The sequence below is a fragment of the Pongo pygmaeus genome, chromosome 20 (assembly GCF_028885625.2).
Source record: "Pongo pygmaeus isolate AG05252 chromosome 20, NHGRI_mPonPyg2-v2.0_pri, whole genome shotgun sequence".
In the NCBI taxonomy this organism is placed as follows: Eukaryota; Metazoa; Chordata; class Mammalia; order Primates; family Hominidae; genus Pongo; species Pongo pygmaeus.
In genome coordinates, this window is record NC_072393.2 from 17,193,861 (window position 1) to 17,206,961 (window position 13,101).

The 13,101-nt window shown below is 46.2% G+C and overlaps 1 protein-coding gene across 3 annotated transcripts in view; it reads left to right on the forward strand.

Annotated features, from left to right (window-relative positions):
• The window catches only part of NWD1 (NACHT and WD repeat domain containing 1), a 68,205-nt gene that overhangs the window by 27,575 nt on the left and 27,529 nt on the right, over positions 1–13,101 (forward strand). For 2 of the 3 annotated variants that reach the window (XM_054465902.1, XM_054465904.1), the window contains exon 7: positions 2,893–3,015. In XM_054465902.1, coding sequence (XP_054321877.1) covers positions 2,893–3,015 — 123 coding nt within the window. Of the gene's footprint in view, positions 1–2,892; positions 3,016–11,950; positions 12,160–13,101 lie in introns of all 3 variants that reach the window. The other variant, XM_054465901.2, reaches the window with a different exon arrangement.

Consider the following 13,101-nt stretch of genomic DNA (forward strand, 5'->3'; position numbering starts at 1 on the left):
AGCCTGGCCTACACGGTGAAACCCTGTCTCTACTAAAAATACAAAAATTAGCTGGGCGTTGTAGCGGGCACCTGTAATCCCAGCTACTCTGGAGGCTGAGGCAGGAGAATTGCTTGAAACTGGAAGGTGGAGGTTGCGGTGAGCGGAGATCATGCCACTGCACTCCAGCCTGGGTGAAAGAGTAAAACTCTGTCTCAAAAAAAAAAAAAATGAAAAGTATGAGTTAATATTTCCAAGGTCACACAATGAGTGCATAAGAAAAAAAGTAAAAGGGGCTGAGCACAGTGATTTATGCCTATAATCCCAGCTCTTTGGGAGGCCAAGGCAAGAGGATCTCTTGGGCTCAGATGTTCAAGACCAGCCTGGGCAACATAAGAAGACCCTGTCTCTACAAAAAGTTAAAAAAAAAAAAGAAAAAAAAAAAAAGCTGGTCATGGTGGCATGTGCCTATAGTCTCAGCTACTCAGGAGGCTAAGATGGGAGAATAGCTTGAGCCCAAGAGTTCGAGGCTGCAGTGAGCTGTGATTGTGGCACTGCACTCCAGCCTGGGTGATAGAGTGAGACCCTATCTGAAAAAAAAAAAAAAAGAAGAAAAGGAAGGGAAGGAGAGTGGGGAGGGGAAGGGAGGGAAAGGAGAGAGAAGAGGGAAGGAACAGGAGGGAAGGAAAAGGGGAGGGAAGAGGGAAGGGAAGGGGAAAGGGGAAGAAAGGGAAGGGGAGGGAAGGGGAGGGGAAAGGACAGGGAAGGGGAGGGGAAAGGGAAGGGAAGGGGAGGGAAGGGGAAGGGAAAAGGGAGGGAAGGGGAGGGGAGGGAAAGGGAGGGAAGAGAAGAGGAGGAAAGGGGAGGGGAAAGAGGAGGGAAGAGAAGGGGAGGGGAAAGAGGAGAGAAGGGGAGGGGAGGGAAGGAGAGGGAAAGGGAGGGAAGGGGAAGGGAAAGGGGAAGGAAGGGGAAGGGAAAGGGGAAGGAAGGGAAGGAAAGGGGAGGGAATGGGAGGGGAGGGGAGGGAAGAGGAGGGAAGGGGAAGGGAAAGGGGAGGAAAGGGAAGGGGAGGGGAGGGGTGAGAAAGGGACGGGAGTGAAGACGGAGAGAAGGGGAGGGGAAGGATGGGAGGGGAAAGGGGAGGGGAGGGGAAAGGGGAGGGGAGGGGAAAGGGGAGGGGAGTGGAGGGGAAAGGGGAGGGAAGGGGAAGGGAAAGGGGAGAGCAGGGGAAAGAGGAGGGAAGGAGAAAGGGGAGGGAAGGGAAGGGAAGGGAAGGGAAGAGAAGGGAAGAGAAGGGAAGGGAAGGGGATGGGAGGGAAAGGAAGGAGAGGGGAGGGAAGGGAAGGAGAAGGGAGGGAAGAGGAGGGAAGGGGAAGGGAAAGGGGAGGGAAGGGAAGTGGAGGGGAGGGGAGGGAAAGGGAAAGGGGAGGAAAGGGAAGGGAAGGGGAGGGGAGGAAGAGGGAGAGAAGGGGAGGAGAAGGAAGGGGAGGGGAAAGGGAAGAGAAGGGGGGGAAGGGAGGGGAGAGGAAAGGGGAAGGAAAGAAAAAGGGGAGGGGAAGGAAGGGAAGGGGAGGGAAGGGAAAGGGAAGGAAGGGGAGGAAGGGGGAGGGAAGGGAAAGGGAAGGAAGGGGAGGGAAGGGAAAGGGAGGGAAGGGGAGGAGAAGAAAGGAAAAGAAAACAAATCCCATCTCCTCACTCTCTGTCCCGATGAGGTGGAAACAAAATTCTGTATTCTCAGAGCTTGACTGGCTCTGTTTCAGCACCACCCATTTTACACATGTGGGAGAGGCACAGAGAAGGAAAAGGACTTCCTTTCTTTACTCCAGGACATTCAGAAAGTTCAGTTTCTTAATGTCTAGGCCCACGTTTTTTCCAATACATCTTGGCCCTTCTCTCTCTGCAGTGATATTTTAATCAAACTCCACCAGGCAGAGAGCCTTGGGGTGTGTTTGCCCAATTCATTGGCAAATATATATTTTTTTTCTTTAGGACATCAGCCCTTAGGTTGAACTCAGAGATGTCAAAAACATAATCCTCATTCTCAGCCAATATAATTTCTTTCTTTCTTTTCTTTTCTTTCTTCTTCTTCTTCTTTTTTTTTTTTTTTTGTTGTTGTTGTTGTTGAGACAGAGTCTCCCTCTCTCACCCAGGTTGGAGTGCAATGGTGTGATCTCAGCTCACTGCAACCTCCACCTCCTGGGTTCAAGTCATTCTCTTGCCTCAGCCACCCGAGTAGCTGGGATTACAGGTGTGCTTCACTATGCCTGGCTAATTTTTATATTTTTAGTAGAGACTGGGTTTCTCCATGTTGGACAGGCTGGTCTTGAACTCCTGACCTCAAGTGATCTGCCCACCTCAGCCTCCCAAACTGTTGGGATTATAGGCATGAGCCGCCATGCCCGGTCATGGCCAATGTAATTTTGTTTCTGAGTTTTCTTCAACTAAGGCAGGGTTTCTCAGCCATGGCATTGCTGACTTCTGGGGCTGAATCTTTTCTCTGGGATGGGGTTGTTATGCATTGTTGGGTGTTGAGCAGCATCCCTGGCCTGCACCCACCAGATGGCAGTAGTGTCCTTGAGCATCCTTGTCCCCATTGTGGCACCTCAAGATGTCTCCAGAAACCGATATGTGTCCGCTGGGTGAGCACTGCTGGACTAGACAGACACTTATGACCACACTGTGATGCAGTCCCCTTCCCTACCTAAGAGCGAAGTGAATGTCACAGGCCAGAGTGTGAATCTGTGCATTTGAGTCTGTGAATCTAATCCTTGCTGTGTAGCTTTGGGCAAGGGACCAAATCTCTCTGTGCCTCAGTGTCTTATCTGTGAAGTGGGGGGCTCATTAGAGGACCCCATAGCTGAATACTTGGACACAGGAACTGAGATCATTGCTGTTGCCTCTGTGTGGCTGCAGGCATCACCGCCATGGCATGGGGTGTGGAGGAGAAGCTGCTGGTGATTGGCACCCAAGATGGCATCATGGCTGTGTGGGACATGGAAGAGCACCATGTGATCCACATGCTAACTGGACACACAGGTGAGACTTGGGAAGTGGGGTTTGTGGTCAGCTTCCGTAGTGAACAGTCAGCTCTCAGAGCCCCTTCCCCACAGATTCACTTCTCTGTATTGAAACCCTGGCCTTTGTTCCTGCACCACTTAGCTATAGTTGCATAATGAACCATCCCCAAACACAGTAGTTTCAAACAAGCCATTTCTTTTTCTTTTTAAATAGGGGATCTCACTGTATTGCCCAGGCTGGAGTGCAGTGGTGTGTTTATAACTCACTGCAGCCTCAAACTCCTGGGCCCAAGTGATCCTCCTGCCTCAGCCTCCTGAGTAGCTGGGACTACAAGCACATACCACTATACCCAGCTAATTTTTTAATGTTTTTAGAAATGGGGTCTTGCTATGTTGCCCAGCCTGGTCTGAAACTCTTGGGCTCAAGTGATCCTCCCTCCTTAGCCTGCCAAGTAGCTGGGATTACAAATTTGAGCCACAAACAAACTATTTCTTTAGCTCACTTCCTGTGCATTGGCAATGCAGGCTGGACTCAGCTGGGTGGTTTTCTGCTCTCAGCTAGGCTTGCTCATGTATCTGCAGTCAGTCAGTGGATCATCTAGGAGCTGGCTGAATCTGAATGTTTTCAAATCAGGCAACTCAACTTTGCTCCATGTGGTCTCTCATCATTCAGCATCCTTCACGTCTCTCATCCCCAGCAAAGGCAGGGTTTCTTTTTTTTTTTTTTTTGAGTTGGAGTCTCGCTCTGTCGCCCAGGCTAGAGTGCAGTGGTGCGATCTCGGCTCACTGCAAGCTCCACCTCCCAGGTTCACGCCATTCTCCTGCCTCAGCCTCCCGAGTAGCTGGGACTACAGGCGCCCGCCACCACACCTGGCTAATTTTTTGTATTTTTTAGTAGAGACGGGGTTTCACTGTGTTAGCCAGGATGATCTCGATCTCCTGACCTTGTGATCCACCCACCTCGTCCTCCCAAAGTGCTGGGATTACAGGCGTGAGCCACCATGCCCAGCCAAAGGCAGGGTTTCAAGAAAACAAGCAGGCACTCACAGAATCTCTTAAGCCTGGACTTGGAGTTGGCACCTGGTCACATTCACATTCTTTTGACCAAAGGAATTCACAAGAGCAGTCCAGTAGAGAAATAGGCTAAATAGGCTTTCTGCCTTCTTTTCTTTTCTTTTCTCTTTTCTTTCCTTTCCTTTCCTTTCCTTTCCTCTTCTTTTCTCTTCTCTTCTCTTTTCTTCTTTTCCTTTTCTTTTTTTCTTTCTTTTTTCTGACAAGGTCTGGCTCTGTTGCCCAAGCTGGAGTGCAGTGGCACAATCTCAGCTCACTGCACCCTCAGCCTCCTGGACTCAAGCAATCCTCCCACCTCAGCCTCTTGAGTAGTCAGGACTACAGACACACACCACCATACCTAGCTAATTTTTGTATTTTTGGTAGAGACAGGGTCTCACTATGTTGCTCAGGCTGGTCTCAAGCTCCTGAGCTCAAGCAATCCTCTCGCCTTGTCCTCCCAAAGTGCTGAGATTACAGGTGTGAGCCACCACACCCAGCCTAGGCTTCATTTTTTGATGGGAGGAGCTGCAAAGTCACATTGCCAAGGATATGGATCAGTAAGGGTAAAGAATTGTGGTCCTTTCTGCATTTGTCGACCTCAGATCCTAAGTAAAGTTGTTTATTTCTACATAGTCTCTTAACAGATATGGCTTATTTCTATAATCAATTGTTGAGTACCTGCTGTGTACCAGGCCGTGTTCTAGATGCTGAAGAGAGATAGACGAGGATCAGGACTAGGATGGAAAACTATTCATTCTTGAAGACTAATCTCGAGGGTCCTCCCTTTGGGAGAGATGATTCCCACAGTAGAGTTCATAACTAGCTCCTTCGTGCTCTCCTGCAGCTTGATATACATAAGACCACATTGGCTAAGCGTGGTGGCTTATCCCAGCACTTTAGGAGGCTGAGGCAGGCAGATCATTTAAGCTCAGGATTTTGAGACCAGCTTGGGCAACATGGTGAACCCACATCTCTACAAAAAATGCAAAAATTAGCCAGGCATGGTGGTGCATACCAGTAGTCCCAGCTACTTAGGAAGCTGGGGCATGAGAATCGCTTGAGCCCAGGAGGTTGGGGCTACAGTGAGCTGTGATTACACCACTGTACTCCGGCCTGTGCAACACAGTGAGACCCTATCACAAAAAAAAAAAAAGCAAGACTACATTTATTTGCTGACCTGAGATCTTATTACTGTTGTTTGAGGGCAAGGGTTATGTTTTATTCAACATACTCCATGCTTATTTGTTGAATACATAAGTTAAAATATCCCATATGTTTAAAAACTACATTTAACAGAATCAAGCCATAGAAAATTAGCTTTAGAAAGAATCTAATCTAGGCTGGGTGCGGTGGCTCACGCCTGTAATCTCAACACTTTGGGAGGCCGAGGCAGGTGGATCACAAGGTCAGGAGATTGAGACCATTCCTGGCTAACACGGTGAAACCCCATCTCTACTAAAAATACAAAAAAATTTAGCTGGGCCTGGTGGTGGGCACCTGTAGTCCCAGCTACATGGGAGGCTGAGGCAGGAGAATGGCATGAACCCGGGAGGAGGAGCTTGCAGTGAGCCGAGATCGCGCCACTGCACTCCAGCCTGGGCGACAGAGCGAGACTCCCTTTCAAAAAAAAAAAAAAAAAAAAAAAGACAAAAAAAATCGAATCTAACCCTTTTATCTACTTAAGAAAACAGGTTGGGCATTTTATTTAATTAAGAAAGCAAGACTCACACCTGTAATCCCAGCACTTTGGAAGACGGGAAGATCACTTGAGGCCCAGAATTCAAGACCAGCCTGTGCAACATAGCAAGACTTCATCTCTAAAAAAAAAAAAAAAAAAAGTGTTTTGAATTAGCCAGGTGTGGTGGTGTGCACCTGAAGTCCCAGCTACATGAGAGGCTGAGCCAGGATGGTTCACTACAGTCTTGACATCCCAGGCTCAAGCAATCCTCCCACCTCAGCCTCCTGAGTAGCTGGGATTACAGGTGCATGCCACCACGCCCAACTAATTTTTAAAACATTTTTTGTAGAGACTGGGTCTCACCATGTTTCTCAGGCTGGTCTTGAATTCCTGGCATCAAGCCATCCTCCCACCTAAGCCTCCTGAAGTGCTGGGATTACAGGCATAAATCACTGTACCTGTCCCTTAAAAATAAATTTTAAGGCTGGGCATGGTGGCTCATGCCTGTAATCCTAGCACTTTGGGAGGCCGAGGTGGGCGGATCACCTGAGATCAGGAGTTTGAGACCAGCCTGGCTAACATGGTGAAACCCTGTCTCTACTAAAAATATAAAATTAGCTGGGCGTGGTGATATACACCTGTAATCCCAGCTACTCAGGAGGCTGAGGCAGGAGAATCACTTGAACCCAGGAGGTGGAGGTTGCAGTGAGCCGAGATCGTGCCACTGCACTCCAGCCTGGGCAAAAAGAGCAAAACTCCATCTCAAAAATTAAAAAATAATAAAATAATAAATAAAATAAAAATAAAATAATAAAATAATAAATAAATAAATAAAAATAAATTTTAAGACCCTGTCTCTTAAAATATATAAACAAATAAATAAGATTTTTACAAAGGAAAATATTTGGGAAAAAAATAGTTAACTGCATCTGGACGAAAGATGCACAGACCTTTATTGTCATTGTCCCCCAAACAATGCAGTATGACAACTATTTATATAGCATGTATGACATATTAAGTATTGTAAGTAACCTAGAGATGATTTAAAATATACAGGAGTGGCCCAGCATGGTGGGTCACGCCTGTAATCCCAATACTTTGGGAGGCTGAGGTGGGCGGATCACCTGAGGTCAGGAGTTCGAGACCAGCCTGGCCAACATGGTGAAACCCCATCTCTACTAAAAGTACAAAAATTAGCTGGGCATGGTGGTGCGCACCTGTAGTCCTAGCTACTCTGGAGACTGAGGCAGGAAGATTGCTTGAACCTGGGAGGCGGAGGTTGCTGTGAGCCAAGATCACGCCACTGCACTGCAGCCTTGGTGACAGTGAGACTCTGTCTCAAAAAGAAAAAGAAAAAAAAGAAAAAGTATATGGGAGCACCTGTAGTCCCAGGCTGAGGCTGAGGCTGAGGCAGGAGGATCGCTTGAGCCTGGGAGATCGAGGCGACAGTGGGCTGTGATTGCATTACTATGCTCCAGCCGGGGTAACACAGCCAGCCCCCTATCTCTAAAAATAATAATAATGGTAACAATAGTAATAAAGTATACAGGAGGATATGTATAGTCTATATGCAAATACTACACTATTTCATATAAGGCACTGGAGCATCTGTGGATTTTGGTATCCGCAGGGGTGAAGGAAGGGCAGTGGAGAGGAAAGAGCCTCCCAGGTACAGCGAGCAGCAAGTGCAAAGGCCCTGAGAGGGGAATGAGGTCGGCGGGTCTACAGAACAGCAAGGAAATCATGAGGCTGGAGCTCCAGAGACTGTGTCAAATAAAAAGGAGCAGTCGGCTGGGCGCGGTGGCTCACGCCTGTAATCCCAACACTTTGGGAGGCCGAGGTGGGCAGATCACGAGGTCAAGAGATCGAGACCATCCTGGCCAACATGGTGAAACCCTGTCTCTACTAAAAATACAAAAATTAGCCAGGTGTGATGGCATGCACCTGTAGTCCCAGCTACTCAGGAGGCTGAGGCAAGAGAATCGCTTGAACCCGGGGGGTGGAGGTTGCAGTGAGCTGAGATTGCGCCACTGCACTCCAGCCTGGGCGACGACAGAGTGAGACTCCATCTCCAAAAAAAAAAAAAAAAAAACACAACAACAAAAACAGCAGTCACCAGGGGCCACGTGGCGTGTGACTCCGATGGATATGAAATGTCCAGAACAGACTAATCCACAGAAACAGGAGAGAAAAGAGGCAGATTAGCGGTGGCCAGGGGTTAGGGGAGGGGAGTGGGGAGTGACTGCTGATGGGGACAGGGTCTCCTTCTGGGGGGTTGCGAATGTTCTGGAACTAGACAGAGTGATGGTTGCACAACACTGTGAATGTGCTAAATGCCACTGGATTGTTTGCTTTAAAATTATTAATGTGATAGGCCAGGCGCGGTGGCTCACACATGTAATCCCAGCAGTTTGGGAGGTTGAGGCGGGCGCATCATTTGAGGTCAGAAGTTCGAGACCAGCCTGGACAACGTGGTGAAACCCCATCTCTACTAAACATACAAAATTAATTGGGCACGGTGGCGCATGTCTGTAATCCCAGCTACTCAGGAGGCTGAGGCAGGAGAATCGCTTGAACCCTGAAGGGGGAGGTTGCAGTGAGCTGAGATTGCGTCACTGCACTCCAGCCTGGGAGACAGAGTGAGACTCTGTCTCAATAAACAAACAAACAAACAAACAAAATTTAAAAAAATTAATGTGATAAAGAAAAAAAGGGGATGACTGTTTTTTGAGATTATGAAAATGTTCTGACGTTAGTCTGGGGCAATGGTTACACAGCTCTGTGAACACACTAAAAACCACTGAATTGTATAATTCTAGATTGAATGGGCACATTTTGTGGTTGTAAATTGTCTGTCCATAAAGATGTTAAGGATATTTTATCATTTCAATTGAAGTATGTACCATGTTTTTATATATATATATACACACACACATATATACACATATGTTTATCTAAATTTTTGTGTATGTGTATATTTATGCTTTATGTATGTAAAACATAATATATGTGTGTATAAAACATAAATATATACATAAATAAAAGTATAGATATATACATATACACAAAAACAAATATATACATAAATATATAAATATGTACTATATATATTTTTTTATCAATGTTTTGCCATAAACATTCTTTTGTGTCCATTGACTCTTTTTTTTTAATTTTTTTTTTTTGAGATAGAGTCTCACTCTGTTGTCCAGGCTGGAGTGCAATGGCATGATCTTGGCTCCCTGCAATCTCTGCCTCCCAGGTTCAAGCAATCTTCCTGCCTCAGCCTCCCAAGTGGCTGAGATTACAGGCACCTGCCACCAGGCCTGGCTAATTTTTGTATTTTTAGTAGAGACAAGGTTTTGCCATGTTGGCCAGGCTAGTCTCGAACCCCTGACCTCAACTGATTCACCCACCTTGGCCTTCCAAAGGCGCTGGGATTACAGGCGTGAGCCACCGTGCCAGCCTATTTTTATTATTTTTACTGTTTTTTAGAGACAGGGTCTCGCTATGTTGCCCGGCTGGTCTCGGACTCCTGGGCTTAAGTGACCCTCCCACTTCAGCCTCCCAAAGTGCTGGGATTACAGGTGTGAGCCACCTGGCCCAGTCATATCCTTGTTCTGTTATTGTATTTTATTTCATTTATAATTTCTACCATTAATTTCACAGGGTACATGTGCATGTCTGCTGCATGGGTATATTGAGTGATGCTGAGGTTTGGGGCACGAATGACCCCATCACCCAGGTAGTGAGCATGGTACCCAAGAGGAATTTTTTTAGCCCTTGACCGTCTTCCTCCTTCCCCATTCCAGTAGTCCCCAGTATCTGTTGTCCCCATCTTTATGTTGGGGACACCTTTTTTTTTTTTTGAGACAGAGTCTCAATCTGTTGCCCAGGCTGGAGTGTAGTGGTCCAGTCTCGGCTCACTGCAACCTCTGCCTCCCAGGTTCAAGCGAGTTTCCTGCCTCAGCTTCCCGAGGAGTTGGGATTACAGGCACACACCACCGCACCCAGCTAATTTTTGTATTTTTAGTAGAGACGGGGTTTTGCCTTGTTGGCCAGGCTGGTCTTGATTCGAACTCCTGAGCTCAGGCGATCTGCCCACCTCAGCCTCCCAACGTGCTGGGATTACAGGCATGAGCCACCCTGCCCAGCCTGGGACTACTTTTATAAGGACAGTAATCCCATTCCCCAGGGCGCCATCCTCATAACCTAATCACAGCCTGATGAACTTTTTGTTTATTAAGCAGAATCTCCATTTGTCTGTTATATGTTGCAAATATTTCCTCCACATCTCTCATTATGTGCCTTTCAACTGCAGTTTATCCTCCTGAAGTTTTACATTTCTACATAATCCAGTTGGTCAATTTTTCCCCTTTATGCCTTCCAAATTGTATGTTTTGCTTAGCAAATAGCTCTCTAAGATTATTATATTTATTTATTTATTTATTTTGAGACAAGGTCTTGCTGTGTTGCTGAGGCTGGAGTGCAGAGAAGTGATCATAGCTCACTCCAGTCTCAACCTCCTGCACTCAAATGTTCCTCCCACCTCAGCCTCCCGAGTAGCTGGGACCACAGGTGCATGCCACCCCACCTGGCTAATTATTTTTTTACAAGATTATAAAAATGATGAGAGAAATCCTATAATTTTTCTAGAAGTTTCACCTTTATTACGTGGTTATTAATTTTAGACACTCTTAGATGCTGAATCTTTATAAAACTCAGTTATCTGTTTAGTATTCAACACCTGGGGCAACTGATTGACTCCCAACCAGTTGTGGCCCTCTGAATTTTGCTTCGCCACATTTCATTATTTTCCATTTGGACAGGTTCTATCAATTTAACCAACAGAGAGAGACTCTCAAAACAAAACAAAACAAAACAAAAAAGAGGCTGGGCACAGTGGCTCACGCTTGTAATCCCAGCACTTTGGAAGGCTGAGGCAGGTGGATCACCTGAGGTCAGGAGTTCGAGACCAGCCTGGCCAATGTGGTGAAACCCCATCTCTACTAAAAATACAAAAATTAGCCAGGCGCTGTGGCACATGCCTGTAATCCCAGCTACTCAGGAGGCTGAGGAATGAGAATTGCTTGAACCCATGAGACAGAGATTGCAGTGAGCCAAGATTTTGCCACTGAACTCCAGCCTGGGTGACAGAGCAAGACTCTATCTCAAAATAATAATAATAATAATAATCATCATCATCATCATAGGCCAGGCGCGGCAGCTCACGCCTGTAATCCCAGCACTTTGGGAGGCTGAGGTGGGTAGATCACCTGAGGTCAGGAGTTCGAGACCAGCCTGGCCAACATGATGAAACCCTGTCTCTACTAAAAATACAAAAAATTTGCCAAGTGTGGTGGTGGGCACCTGTAATCCCAGCTACTCGAGAGGCTGAAGCAAGAGAATTGCTTGAACCCGGGAAGTGGAGGTTGCAGTAAGCCAGGGTCATGCCACTGCACTCCAGCCTGGGCAACAAGAGCAAAACTTCATCTCAAAATAATAATAATAATAATAATAATAACAACAACAACAAAAGGCCAGGCATGGCGGCTCATGCCTGTAATCCCAGCACTTGGGAGGCTCAGGTGGGTGGATCACTTGAGGCCAGGAGTTCAAGGCCAGCCTCGCCAACATAGTCAAACCCGTCTCCACTAAAAATACAAAAAATTAGCCAGGCATGGCAGCAGGTGCCTGTAATCCCAGCTACTTGGGAGGCTGAGGCATGAGAATCGCTTGAACCCAGGAGGCAGAGGTTGCAGTGAACCAAGATTGAGCCACTGCATTCCAGCCTGGGTGACAGAGAGATTCCGTCAAAAAAAAAAAAAGAGGGTTACATAATTGTTTTGAAATAATTATCTTTGGTTACAAAAATCAATAATAAGGGTGTGGCTGGATGGGAAGTTGCTGGGCAGATTGCCTTGCAGATGTATTTTTTCTGTAAGGTTGCAATAGCGTTTGTGCAAGGTTGTGATTTTTGTAGTTTTTTCTGTTATTAGGCATACAAGTGTGAGAACTCTTTCTTCATAGCCTTCCTTTATAGCCTGTTTGCCAGGGTTTTCTTAATGTTATTGACTCCATTTTTATTCTGATGACTTTCACAATTCAATTCCATCCATCTTTTCTTTGGTAAACAAGGGTATTTCCAAGCTGACAAGCATTTTGATAGTTGCAAGGTCAAAATGTTCCCAGCTAATATACTCTCCCCTACCCTGGCTTGCTGCAGGAGAGGTGAGGTGCGTGAAAATATTTGCCAAAGGGACCCTCGCCATCTCTGCTTCAAAGGATTACACACTGCGCTTGTGGAACTTACTCTCTGGCCAGGAGAAATTTACCATTTGGGATGGAGGCTCAAAAAATCCCACTGAACCTCAGATCTGGAACCTTCATGTGGATGAGGCACACAAAGTTGTGTATTCAGCATCTGGCTCAAAGGTAACAAACACATGCCCTGTTTGTAAAGGAAAGCTGAGACCAGAGCATTCAAAGACAGAATAGGCCATTTCAATAAGGAGGGCTCCTTGATACATTGATGGGGTGGGGGTGTAAATGGAGTACACAACCACTTGAGAGGGTGCTATGAGAGGTTTCAGACTTCATAGTTGGATTAGACAATCCTGATAATTCTTTCTGACCCCAAGATTTGAAACCTTTCATGTTTTTTGAATATCAGCATTTTAGGGCTATAAATTTCCCTCAAAGTACTGCTTTACCTACATCCTGTAAATTTTGACAAGTGTTTTCATTTATATTCAGTTTAAAATATTTTCAGATTTCACTTTTGATTTCTTCTTTGATCCATGGGCTATTTAAAAGTATGCTATTAGTTTCCAGATATTTGAGGGATTTCTGGATAGGGTCCTATTCTTTATTTTTTTCTAATTAAATTCCATTTTGATGATGTAAAACCTTTCAAATTCACTGAGACTTCTTTCATAGTCTCTCTCTCTCTCTCCTCTCTCTCTCTTTTTTTTCTTTTTTTTTTTTTTTTTTTTGAGATGGAGTCCTGCTGTGTCACCCAGGCTGGAGTACAGTGGTAAAATCTCAGCTCACTGCAACTTCCATCTCCCAGGTTGAAGTGATTCTCCTGCCTCAGGCTCCTGAATAGCTGGGACTACAGGCGCACGCCACCACGCCCAGCTAATTTTTGTATTTTTAGTAGAGACAGGGTTTCGCCATGTTGGCCAGGCTGGTCTCAAACTTGACCTCAGGTGATCCACCTGCCTCGGCCTCCCAAAGTGCTGGTATTACAGACCTGAGCCATCATGCCCAGCCTGTTTTATAGTCTCTCTAAATGATCCGTAGGCTTCTGAAAACAACGTCTATTCCACTGTGTTATTCCATTACATCAATCATAACCCTGTGATTTCATAGTTT